A 12,943-nucleotide genomic window follows, 5' to 3' on the forward strand; every position below is an offset into this window, starting at 1 on the left:
CAACTGGGCCATTGGGCAATTGTCCTCTTTGCTCCATCCCACCCTCCCTGCTGGCAGGCCTGGGAACTGGAAATGGATCTATGAGCTAGCACTTGCTGTCTTACATAGGCAGGTTGCAGAATAGTATATTGCTGCACCTGATTCACTGAATGAGTCAGCAAAACTGCACTGCTTCTCTACGCAGACTGATATCCTCTGCTATATTTATTAATGTTTCCAATGATGCAGAAATGTGTTCAAATTTTATAAGCCACCCTACCTAAGAAATATACAAGGGACAGCTTAGGTAAGTGTGGTAAATGGGACATTTTAGACAGCTGGTAAAGGCAAATGAGAATCAGTTACGACAAAAGGGTTTCTTCATTATAAACATTTTGACCACTGGGAAAGTTACAAATGTAAATTACTCAGAACACTGTGTAATGATTTTAAAATAAAAGCTGTCTAATTATGGAGTCTATTTTTTATTGTTAAAACAAACTACAGTAGCTAGAAAAAGAAAAGGACTATATCCACAAACTAGACAATTACAATAGAAATCATGATACTACTATGATTTCTAAAGTGCCCTAATGTGCTCTAACTGCCCTACATACAATCTGCTGCATGCTCCAAAAGATATCACGTTTGTGTACTGTTTTGAAAAGCAGGTACCTTATATGTCCTACTACGCTGCATGCTTCCTTCAGGAGTGCATTGAGAATAGCCCCATTGGCATGGATAAAAATAGTACTGTCTTCACTTACCCAGAGATCGATCTCCCAGGGTTCATTTAGCAGGTCTACTAAAAACTGGCTAATTCAACTGTTGATAGGAACCTGTCAACCTCGGTATTCCACTGGGTCATGAGGAGTAAGGGAGAGTTTCTCTCAGCACTCTCCACAGAGGGACGCCATAGTACATCAAGTTGAGTATGTCAAGTCCAGTTATACTATTTAAGTAGCTGGGGGTTGCATCTCTTATTCCGACTTTCTCCCATAATGTAGACATGGCCTAACTGATGAGGCAAGACTTAGGCATGTAAAGACTCACCTGAAGTTTGCTTTCTTTGCTTCTAGCCCAAGCCATGCATCTCTGTCTACATTGCTATCTTTAGTATCCCCCTGGCTGGAGTCCTACCCTCATCACAGCGAGGGTATGTCTACACTAGCTTGTTAATTCGACCTAGGTAGGCAAATCAGGCAACCGGAGTTGCAAATGAAGCCCGGGATTTAAATATCCCGGGCTTTATGTGCATATTCCCGTCCAGCCGCCATTTTTAAATCTCCTTTAGTTTGAACAAACTGCCCGCGGCTACACGTTGTAGTTTAAAGTTAATCTGAACTAAGTCCTTGGTTTGGATTAACTGTTACACCTCATTCCATGAGGAGTAATAGTTAATCCAAACAAAATATTAGTTCGGATTAACTTTAAACTGTCACGTGTAGCCATGGACAGTTCGTTCGAACTAAGGGAGATTTAAAAATGGCGGCTGGATGGGAACATGCACATAAAGCCCGGGATATTTAAATCCCGGGCTTCATTTGCAACTCCGGTTGCCTGATTTTCCTACCTAGCTCGAATTAACGAGCTAGTGCAGACATACCCAGAGAGACTTAATCAGAGGAGCTTTTCTATGCTGCCTTTCCTCTGCCAAAGCCCTTCACTGACTCATATAACTACATGAGAGTGGATGCACCTTGTTTTTCACTGCAGGATGTAAGTACACACACAGGTATGCCAGTAATATGTAGTGTAGCCACGGTTTATGGAGTGCACCAACAGGGCTGTGTGGAGTAAATAAAACGCACCATGTCAGAGAGCTTTGAAAAGTACAATCCCTAGTGTGCTTTGCTGCACCATAAACAAGACCTTTGTCACAGACATTCAACAAATAAGGGAGTAGGAAAGGAAAGAGGTAGAAATAGGAAATATTTGTTATTTACTATTGGAAATATTCTGAAGGAAGTAGTGCTTGCTCTTTAACTGAGATGGAAGGCTTTTAAAAGCATTCTTTTTAAGTGCTTCCATGCAAAATCTATTGCTCTTATTTTTATGCATGCTATGTGTTCACCTGTATATGAGGTATTACTCTAACATGTCATTATAAGCAGAGTACTTACAATATATGGAAATAGAAAACTCCAAGGGGGTAATTACATAAAATGGTATACATTTTCCTGGCCTTAAATTTATAAACCCATTTTCAGAAATGCAGTATGCAACTGTACTAATAGAGGCATTTTGTTTCACAAGTTATATAACCAAGAGGCATTCTGTTTCATAAAATAAATATGATTCACAGGTTGCTTTGCAACAACAAAATTGTGCAAAGGAGAATTAAGCATGACAATGTTAAAAGTGAAAAAAAAATTCTGGCCCAAAGTTTTTAGCTACGACCTTCCTTTCAAAGGAGCAATGAATGGGGAAGAAGCAGGCTTTCTGTAAAAAAAGGTGAACTTAGTACCCCAAAACATTATTAGTATAGTAAAGAAAATGCTGAACAATATTAAAGGTTCTGAAATGTCTGTTTATTGTGTCATTATGATTTTTTATATAAAGGCTGTAGTAGAAATATAGTAGAAATAATAAATGGGAAGGATGAAAAGACCTGGTAGAAGCATAGGTTAATATTAGGTTATGTTTTATTTTTATCAGGGACTTAATTTGACCCATTAAACAAAATTAAAATATAGTATTTTAATTTTCAGTTATGTACCTGGAAAGATGGAGAAAGCTTTTGTTACAATTTTGAAATAAAGGACCTAGCTGTGAATTCTCCATACTTTCCAAAAAAACAAAGAGGAAGAGGAGGAAGAGGAAAGAATACAAAAGAGGCTAACTGTGTGTGTGTGTGTGTATGTATATATATATATATATGTATGTGTGTATATATATATATGTGTGTATATATATATATATATATATATATATATATATATATATATAATGCACAGACAAATACATTTTATCTAAAATATATACACACACACAAATTGTGGCTGAGCCAATGGGAAAGTTCAAGGAGGGTCAGCCACAATCTCAATGGTTGTTCTCTCTGAAAGCAAGGTGTGGCGGGACCTGTCCGAACAGAAGCATTAGACCCTTCAGAATGACTAGCTTGTGGTTTCCCCCTTGTTCGACACCAGAGGAAAAGACAAAAGAGAGTGCAATCCTTTCATGGTACAGTTCTGCTTTGACATGCACTTCCCAAGACTTCCAGAGCAACTTGCACTAAGTTAGCCAGATTATAACTGATGATTCCTAGTGCTGCATACTCTGCTGTAATGTGGCTAAGAAGCCATAAGTCAGAGGTTTCCAACCTTTTCAAACACAAGATCACTTTTTGAATTTAAGTGCCATGTAACACCTACCTCAAAACCCAAATACCCTGGCCCAACTTCCTTTGTGTCCCTTCTCTGAGGACCTGCCCTGCTCACTCCATCTTCCCTCCCTTCTCCATCCTCCCTCCCTTTCACCAGGCAAGGTCAGAGGGTTGGGGCACAAGCTCTGGTCTTGGACTAAGGGATTTGGAGTGTGAGAGGGGCTCTGAGCTGAGCCTGGGGCAGGGAGTTGGGGAGCAGGAGGAGGTTTAGGGTGCAGATTTTGGGAGGGAATTTGGGATCAGGGGGCACTGGGCTAGGGTAGGGGGTTGGCATGCAGGACAGGGTTCATGAGTGGGGTAGGGGTTCGGAGCTGGCTCCAGCTGTACACTGCTTACCTCAGGTGGCTTCTGGGTGGTGGTGCAGTGGGGCTAAGGCAGGCTCACCCCTGCCCTGGCCCTGCACCACACTCAAAAGCAGCCAGCAAACTCCATCCTAAGTTGTGTTGTGCCACCTCCCCCCATTCTGTGGAGATAGAATACAGGGTGGGAGAGGAGGCACCCTGACATCAGTGCCCCTCCTCTCTCTTCTCTGCTCTGTACCAAAAGCAGGAGGCTCCTGGGAGTGGGGGCAGCTCTAAGGCAAAGGGCAGGAGATGCACAGCCGAGAGGGGAAGGGCAGCTGAAGAGCTGGCACTTTATAGCCTCTTGGCCAAACCAGTCAGGATCACCTGTCAGAGGCTCCACGATCTAATGGTAGATCCCAATCTACAGGTTGGTGACCACTGCCATAAGATAACCCATAGAGATTCATTTTTTAGTTTCCTTCATAAAAGATGAGAACATAACCATCCATAGAAAGGGTGAGGACTGAGGGGAGGGAGAGTAGAAAATTGGTGAAACTGAGGAGATGGTTTCAGCCATAAAAGATTTTTGTTTTAGAGCAACTCTGCCTCTGGCTTCCTGCAGTCAGCCCCTGGTCAGTTTCAGTGGCAGCAGCTGAATCTGGAGCCAGTTCTGACTTACATACAAATTCAACTTAAGAACAAACCTATAGTCCCTATCTTGTATGTAACCCGGGGACTGCCTGTATACGTTTATTTGCAAAATTTGAAAAAAAAATATGAATGCATCATATGAAACAAAAATCTTTTATGGCTGAAACCATCTCCTCAGTTTCACCAATTTTCTACTCTCCCTCCCCTCAGTCCTCACCCTTTCTATGGATGGTTATGTTCTCATCTTTTATGAAGGAAACTAAAAAATGAATCTCTATGGGTATGCAGTCGCTTTGCTTATTAATGTGTGCTGACTCAGCAGGGTTTCTATACTGAAACAGAGAGGGAATACTGCTTGTGCTCCAAAACATAGTATCTCTGCAGATCTACCATAAAACCAATCATACTGGCATGTTATCACTGTGCATGTCAAACTCACCTACATTGCTAAAGGGAATATAGAGGTGAAACTACAACTTTACAGATTTGAAAATGTCTCAGCACCCCAACTAGCTATGTTTTGGATTATTTCCCCTCCCATCACCTTGCGTTTTCCAGGCTGTAACACATTTTTCTATTTTATTCAAATATTTATAACTATGTTAAGATCTTTTCTATTCTATACCTGTTCTCATTAGTATCAACAGCCCTTCCCAATTCAGTATTGTCTGCAAATTTAATTAATGTGTTGTTTATCCTGTTTTCCAGATAATTAATAAAAGTGTCAAATAACTTTGACGTAATTTATACATTTGATTTTATTTGCTTTTCTGTTTTTTAAATGGCCCTTCCATCTGTCCACATGACACAGCTGTCACTCAGAGCAATTTATAATATATTTTTAAAGTACATGTTGAATTTTCTATTGTGGATTGAATGTTTACGGATTGTTGCTAAATATTAGTTTTACATAAGGGATTTTAACAGAAGAGAACCTAGAGATAGTGGACTGCAGCTGGTTAAGGTTAGGAGTATGGTTAGGATTGGACATAAAGATGAGCTAGGAATCAAGATTTAGATTTGACTAGGAATAAAATTAAGGTTTATATCAGAGCCAATGTTTAGGCTAGAGTTTAGGCTGTGCAGAGTCAGTGGGCATGTACTAAGGACTACAGTTGTAATAATATCCAAAACTAGGGCCATGTCTTCACTTACCAGAGGATCAATGCTCTGGAACTTCCAGTTCAATTTAGGAGGTCTAGTAAATGAGGTGGGAGGGAGGGGTCTTTTTGGTCAGCTGGGCCAAGGCAACTTCCTGCCCATCAGTGCGCGGTAGGTACACCCCATCACAGAGTCAATTTCAAAATAGCGTATTTTGTAATTTGGAAACAAATTTTGAAATAACCCACCATTCTGAAACATCCCTTACTCCTTATTAAATGAGGTTTACTAGGACGTTAGAATAGTGAGCAAGCTATATTTTGAAATAACGTGCACGCTGTTAAGATATAGGATAGCTATTTCAGGATACCTCTGGTATCCCAAAATAGCTCTGCAGTATACACATAGCCTGAATGTCTCAAAGTATGCTACATGACATACAAAAATTATTTAAAAAAAAGATGTTTTCAGCCCTTTGTTCATCACAAAAAAGGACAGTGAACCAGATCTCAGAGTCTATCGTTGTGTCCTGAATGTGGTAGACAATGAATTAATATTATATACCCACCTCAGTCATATTTCAGATTACAGTAGTATGGACTACCATCTAGCTACAGAACAGAAACCTGACATGACTATTAACTGAATGACAACTAGGTAGAGAATTATTTAAAATGATGTTCTGCAGAAACAAGAAACAAAACTAAGGCTTAATTAAAACCAGTAGACATAAATATCAACTATTTGTGGAGATATATTTTGCCTGAGTCAGGAATTTTTTCAGGACAACAATTAATGTGTTTAGTTAAATATATTATTACCAAAATGTGAAGGATAACATATACATACTAGGACAAATTGACATTTCAGGCTGACCATCAAAGACTAAGGCTGTGATGCATTCAACAAGATTAAATAGCTTAAATTTCTTGAGGTCAGTTTACTCCTGTTATTGGAATAAACCAAGAAAGAAAATAAGTTAAAATGTTAATCCAGTTGATCCTCTTAACATCCCTGAGCAAAATGTGAAAAAAATCAAAATGAGGACAGAGATAGGCATCATGTATTTTCTTTCAAGGATAAACAAAGTGAAAAACTTTGAACATCCCTCCTGGTGTTTCAGCTTTTCACATCTAATTCTTTAAACTTAAATTATATTAGCATTACCAATCAGTTTTACAAAGATTTTGTCACCTGCCATTACAAGCTCCTAGTATTTCTCGTTTTACCAATGTGACAACTGCCTCTAACACTTATAAATATTGAAGAACATTTTCTGCATAATTACCTTGTGAAGTCTGTCATCTCCATCATAATCACACACATCCTCTTAGCCAAAACAATGAGGTCATTGCTGGTATCATCCCATATTTCAATCTCTGCATCAAGCTTACTTTTGACTTTCTTAAAGTCAGCCACTTGCTCGGCTATCTTTTCTTTTTCAGCCTCTGGCAATTGAGTCATCTTAGCCTAAAACATAAGATAATTTGATTCGCAAAACATTTGTCTGTATCTAGGAGTAATTTCTTCTTTTGGCAAAATCACTGGACATTACTAAATATGTTTTAAATATACATGGGCCTGAATCAGCATCTCCAATCTGAGCACTTTTCAATTGGGCCTTATCTCTCTCAAACAACAGGGAATGAAATTCTGAAATCTAATGCTCCTGAACTTTTCAAGTTGATCCAGCAGAATAATCTGTATTTGTGGTAGTTTTCACACCAGAAGTGTATTTTTGAAATTTCTTTGTGGGTTCAAACATGGACAGGATCCCGTAAAAGGACGATCCAACTGAGTAGAAGGAAACTCTACTACTCAAAATGTCTTTCCCTCTATTTAATTGGTTCTGCCACCAAGATTTCATCTCACTGAGAAAGAATGTGTGCACATGGTACATGTTATTATGGTCAGAAATCAACCAATGACAAGACAGGTTCAGGAATACTCACCTGACCGAATTAACAAGCTCAGATCTTATAGGCTTTGTTTCAGTGATTTGTTTTTGAAAACTGCGTGGACACCCTTTTATATAAAGCAAGGCCTGATAACTCAATCTGGAGCCCAGCAAGTAGCATGAAAAGCAGAAAGCACAACATTGTCATCCTTATCTTACATTGCTATATAAACTAACCAGAAGCCACAAATCATATCAGAGAATTCCCTTATATATTTAGAGCAGCAACAGTAGCAGCAAAGTATTGTCATCACACACAGCAGAACTGATATCTGCAGGTAGCTCCAGAAGCTCATTTCTGCTTAACCTCAGTCCCAATGTGGTCTAATAACTTATGCATGTTATGTTTGTCTTTTCCATAGCCAAGTCCAGAGGCTCAAAGAAATACAAAGCGATACTCAACATGAAGCAAGAGAAATGAAGGATGAAAAAAATGAGTCAGAAAATGAAGATTTTCTCACCCACCCTTTTATCAATTTCATATGCAGAGGGAGATGTGCATGAAAACAATTGTGGATATTGGGTGAATAGAAACAGAGACAAAGTAGATGTCTGACCACTATTTGAAAAAAAAATCAAATGTTTTCACTTTGGAATTTCATAAAAAATGAAAGCCAAAAAATAGAAAGACAAACTACAATTTCTCAATAAAATAATTTAAATTAAAAAAAATGATCAGCCCTAATGAGAATATTACATTGAAACTTGGTTTAAATGATGAGGGGAGGATAAAGAAAAGCAACTAAAGGAGGATAGCAGAAAGTGTAAAATAAGTAAACATCCCAGTATTTTAACTTGATTCTTGTTCAGATCCCTGTGTGTACATAGAATCATAGAATACTAGGACTGGAAGGGAACTCAAGAGGTCATCGAGTCCAGTCCCTGCCCTCATGGCAGGACCAAGTACTGTCTAGACCATCCCTGATAGACATTTATCTAACCTACGCTGAAATATCTCCACAGATGGAGATTCCACAACCTTCCTGCGCAATTTATTCCAGTGTTTGACTACCCTGACAGTTAGGAACTTTTTCCTAATGCCCAACCTAAACCTCCCTTGCTGCAGTTTAAGCCCATTACTTCTTGTTCTATCCCCAGAGGCCAAGATGAACAAGTTTTCTCCCTAATCCTTATGACACCCTTTTAGATACCCGAAAACTGCTATCATGTCCCCCCTCAATCTTCTTTTCTAAACTAAACAAACCTAATTCCTTCAGCCTTCCCTCATAGGTCATGTTCTCTGGACATTACACCAGACAAACCCAATTATTGATTCCATACTTACAGCACCTTACACATTACTTTTTAATTAAGCACACAATATTTATTTAATTTTAGACATCTCCTTTGTATTGCCCTGACAATGTGATACAATCACATCATATAATCTCAGGAGTGAGAAGTTAATTCAGCTTCCATGTCATCATCCCTTTGCCCATTCTTTCAGCTCACCAAGAAGGGTTCTAATAAATGACAACTTCTATAGCGGTTTTGCTGTAGGCAGGTATTTAGCCACAAAGAATTAGACTCAGGGCACCAAACACATTTTGCACAGGAAACTCAACAGCTCTCATATAACAATACACCTTAAAAACTTCAAGCCTGGGCTAGATTGCAAACCTGACGATGAAAGGCTACATATCACATTCCTAATGACCTGAAACATCCAATAACTCCAGTCTCTTCCTTTACTGAAATTATGAGAACATATGAATTATGTAGGGAAATGTGATACTTTTGATAAATCATTGTTCTTGACAGGGATTATTGTGCTCTGTATGAAACATTAAAGCCACTATTAGCAGAAGTACTTAAAATCATAGAAGAAAGTTATTGGCACTATGCCCTGAATTCTTGTCATTAGGTTTTCAAGATTCTGTGTAATGGCAAAATTATTTTTTTTAAATATTGCATTGACTTTTTTTACTTGTGAAGATATTAACATCTTCCTATTAATATAGGCCAAAAGGAAGCTCATCTAAATGCAAATAACAATGTATGCTTTAGATGAAAAATGCTTTAGATAATTATTTGTTACATGAATATGAATAGCTGACTTTATTTGATGGTAAATTGATTTCTGTTGTAGACATTACTTTGTCATAATGTGATGCACGTACCTATTTATTTTGTCATTGAGTTTCACAGTGTTTTTTGTTTTGTCATCACCATCATCCATATTGAATGTGATAAATATTTACTGTACTTCTTGTCAAAGTTGGATTTGTTTATTTTGTTTTGTATTTGTGTACTTGTGTCTCAACACGTGAAACAAACAAACAAATAAAAAGTCAATGGATTTTCCCATTCACAATATTGAATATAATGGATTAACTATTCCATTGGTTCCCAATGGCTGTGCAAACAAAACAAAGGGAAAATTCAGATACACTCTATCTGAATACTTTTAAGGCGTCAGTGTAGAAGAAACTCTGAGAGACTAAGCGCGGGCCTGGTGTTACCCGACAGAAAGCATAACTTTTGCTTTAGTCTTTTATAAACTGATTTCTGTGTGCACTGAAACATTGCCCAGGTTTTTTGATGTAAGTAAATAACCTAAATTAGTAATTTTTAAATTAAATTAGATAAGTCTTTTCTAGTGTTTTTTTTTCTTTCACAACAGATGCTTAAAAATTAGTGTTCTCTTCATCACAGCTTTCTAGATATGGCAGAATTATTCTCACTATCTGGTCATAGTGGCATATATTTCTTCAAACAAAATGACAGTGCAGCATGAGAATTTTTGTTCACATTACCATCACACTGTAATACAACGACCATGTTCATAGTGGACCAGATACTCATAAGAACTGAATTGGTTTCATTCCATTGACTTCAATGTACAGTGAGCCCTCGCTACTTCGCGGTTCGACCATCGCGGATTCACGACTTCGCGGACTTTTTTCTGTACATTAAAGGGTGGTTTGTTAACAGTACTACCGTATATTCCGGGGGAAGCCGGCGGGGGGGGCATCCCAGGCGCGCCTGGGCTGCTCCCCCACCGGAGCCCCTCTGCGGCTTTCAAAGCCTCGGGGGAAGCCGGCGGGGGGGCATCCCAGGCGCGCCTGGGCTGCTCCCCCGCCGGAGCCCCTCCGCGGCTTTCAAAGCCTCGGGGGAAGCCGGCGGGGGGGCATCCCAGGCGCGCCTGGGCTGCTCCCCCGCCGGAGCCCCTCCGTGGCTTTCAAAGCCTCGGGGGAAGCCGGCGGGGGGGGCATCCCAGGCGCGCCTGGGCTGCTCCCCCGCCGGAGCCCCTCCGCGGCTTTCAAAGCCTCGGGGGAAGCCGGCGGGGGGGCATCCCAGGCGCGCCTGGGCTGCTCCCCCGCCGGAGCCCCTCCGCGGCTTTCAAAGCCTCGGGGGAAGCCGGCGGGGGGGCATCCCAGGCGCGCCTGGGCTGCTCCCCCGCCGGAGCCCCTCCGCGGCTTTCAAAGCCTCGGGGGAAGCCGGCGGGGGGGCATCCCAGGCGCGCCTGGGCTGCTCCCCCGCCGGAGCCCCTCCGCGGCTTTCAAAGCCTACTTCGCGGATTTTCAGCTATCGCGGTCGGGTTTGGAACCTATCTACCGCGATAAACGAGGGTTCACTGTAGCTGTACACCATTTAGTATCTGGCCCCATTTCTTTCATTCATAGGTATGAAATTGCTTTTACAAACATTTAATTATCATTATTTTCTATAATTGCTTAAAGATGTTAAAACACTTTACCAAGTTAAATTAAAGCTCAGAACAACATTTTCCTCTACTGTGAGTATTGCTTCACTCATTTTACAACTGAGATGAAGGAAAGAGGAATGGATTACTTTCTAAAGGCCACATAATGAATTTATGACAGAGTCAGGAATATAATCCAGATGTGAAGGGTCAGTCCGCAATTCTCATCCTTAAACTACAGTCTCTCCTCATGGATTCTAAGAGTTAACTAATATAGGTTGAACCTCTCTAGTCTGGCTCCCTTAAGACCTGAGCAGTGCTGAAACAGAGAATTTGTTGGACCATGGGAGGTCAATATTTTCTAGCAGCATTACTAATACTTCCACTGATTACTGGGCTCTTAGAAGACAATTAGGGGTAAAATAGAGCTAAAATACAGCACAGAACACTGAGAGCCAGGACTGGTGGCTGTAAACAAATTTTATGGTACTGCGGGAAACTTGGCCACACGCATGATAAGTGGACATCCAAATAACTAAAATCATGCTGGACCATGGATGTTGCTGGACCAGAGTGTGCTAGACTAGAGAGATTCAACCTGTGCTATTCATGAGATGCAAGGTTTCTACACCTACCCAGGAGGAGAAACCAAATGCACAATTTTGACCTTACGATTGCTTGCCACTGAAGTGCTGTCTGTCTTACTTTGAATATGCTGCATTATCCACAGTTCGGTAGTGAATATAAAGCTTCAGTCACCATAGCCAATGTATAGCAGGTTTTTATTACTACCCTCTTGATAATATATAACATGACTAATAGAAAAGTGAAGACAGACAGGAACTTTCAAAGGGATCTGATTGCTAGTGGAAACACACTGACTGGAGGAAGTTACATAAAATAAATCATGGCTCTCTTGAATGCACAAGTGGAGTCAGGACTACTTTTATGCTCAAGGACAACTAGTTTTGAGACTAATATGTATATATTAGGCATATTCTCAGTGTGGAAATATCAGGCAGAAAAAAAGATCAAGTAGCAAACAAAAGCTACTCTGAACTCAGGTAACACAGTCCTTAAAAATCAATCACTGACTTCTCTGTAAATTGTTTGCTAAAGATAAGGTTAAAGATACAGTGTTTGCCACTAGACTCTGGGTATGTCTATACTGCAGTTAATGGATGTGATTGCAGCTTAAGTAGATGTGCCTGAGCTAGCTTGCTTGGGCCCCAGAGCAATGAAACCATGGCAGCAATAGCATTTTACTCACAAATCTAGCCCAGGCTGGAGTATAAGCTGTTTCAGCTTCACTGTTTTTGGGCCCACACTAGCTCTCCCCTTTCAGTTTTCCCTTCCATAGACTTAATTTACAATAAAGCAAAGTTACTCACCTTGGTGCAGTAACTGTCATTCTTTGCGATGATGTCACTGTGGGTGCTCCACTGTGGGTGCTGGGCTTGCCCCGGTGCCACAGGATGGAGATTTTTCTGAAAGCAGTACCCGGCTGGACCGCGCATGCGCCACGGCGTCTCGCGGTGTTCACATTCTTTCTCCTGTGTGAATGGTCCGGCCCTCACTAGTTCCTTGAGGCCACCTCAGAGTCTGTTTGGCGTAATGTTTGATGAAAGTGTCATGTGAGGACCATGTGGCCACTCTGCATATATCTTTCAGGGGAACCCTTTTGAGCTAGACCATCGAAGTCACCAGGGCTCTAGTGGAGTGGGCCCAAGGTTGAATTGGGAGAGGTATACACTCTGCTGCATAGGCGCCTGTTATGCAGTTGGTTATTAGTTTGGAAATTCATTGAGAGGATATTGGCTGTCCTTTTGATCTCTCAGCAAGAGATATAATCAAATGATCAGTCTGCCTGAAAAGCTTAGTGCGGTCTATGTAGAATGCCAGGGCCCTTCAGACATCGAGTGTGTGGAGGGCTGTTTCTC

The 12,943-nt window shown here is 40.6% G+C and overlaps 1 protein-coding gene across 5 annotated transcripts in view; it reads right to left on the reverse strand.

Annotated features, from left to right (window-relative positions):
• CTNNA3 (catenin alpha 3) overlaps positions 1-12,943 on the reverse strand; it is a 1,020,369-nt gene that overhangs the window by 83,512 nt on the left and 923,914 nt on the right. For all 5 annotated transcript variants that reach the window (XM_075934910.1, XM_075934908.1, XM_075934909.1 and 2 more), the window contains one exon: positions 6,689-6,870. In XM_075934910.1, the coding sequence (XP_075791025.1) occupies positions 6,689-6,870 (182 nt within the window). The remainder of the gene's footprint in view (positions 1-6,688; positions 6,871-12,943) is intronic.

The sequence above is a fragment of the Pelodiscus sinensis genome, chromosome 8 (assembly GCF_049634645.1).
Source record: "Pelodiscus sinensis isolate JC-2024 chromosome 8, ASM4963464v1, whole genome shotgun sequence".
NCBI classification, from domain to species: Eukaryota; Metazoa; Chordata; order Testudines; family Trionychidae; genus Pelodiscus; species Pelodiscus sinensis.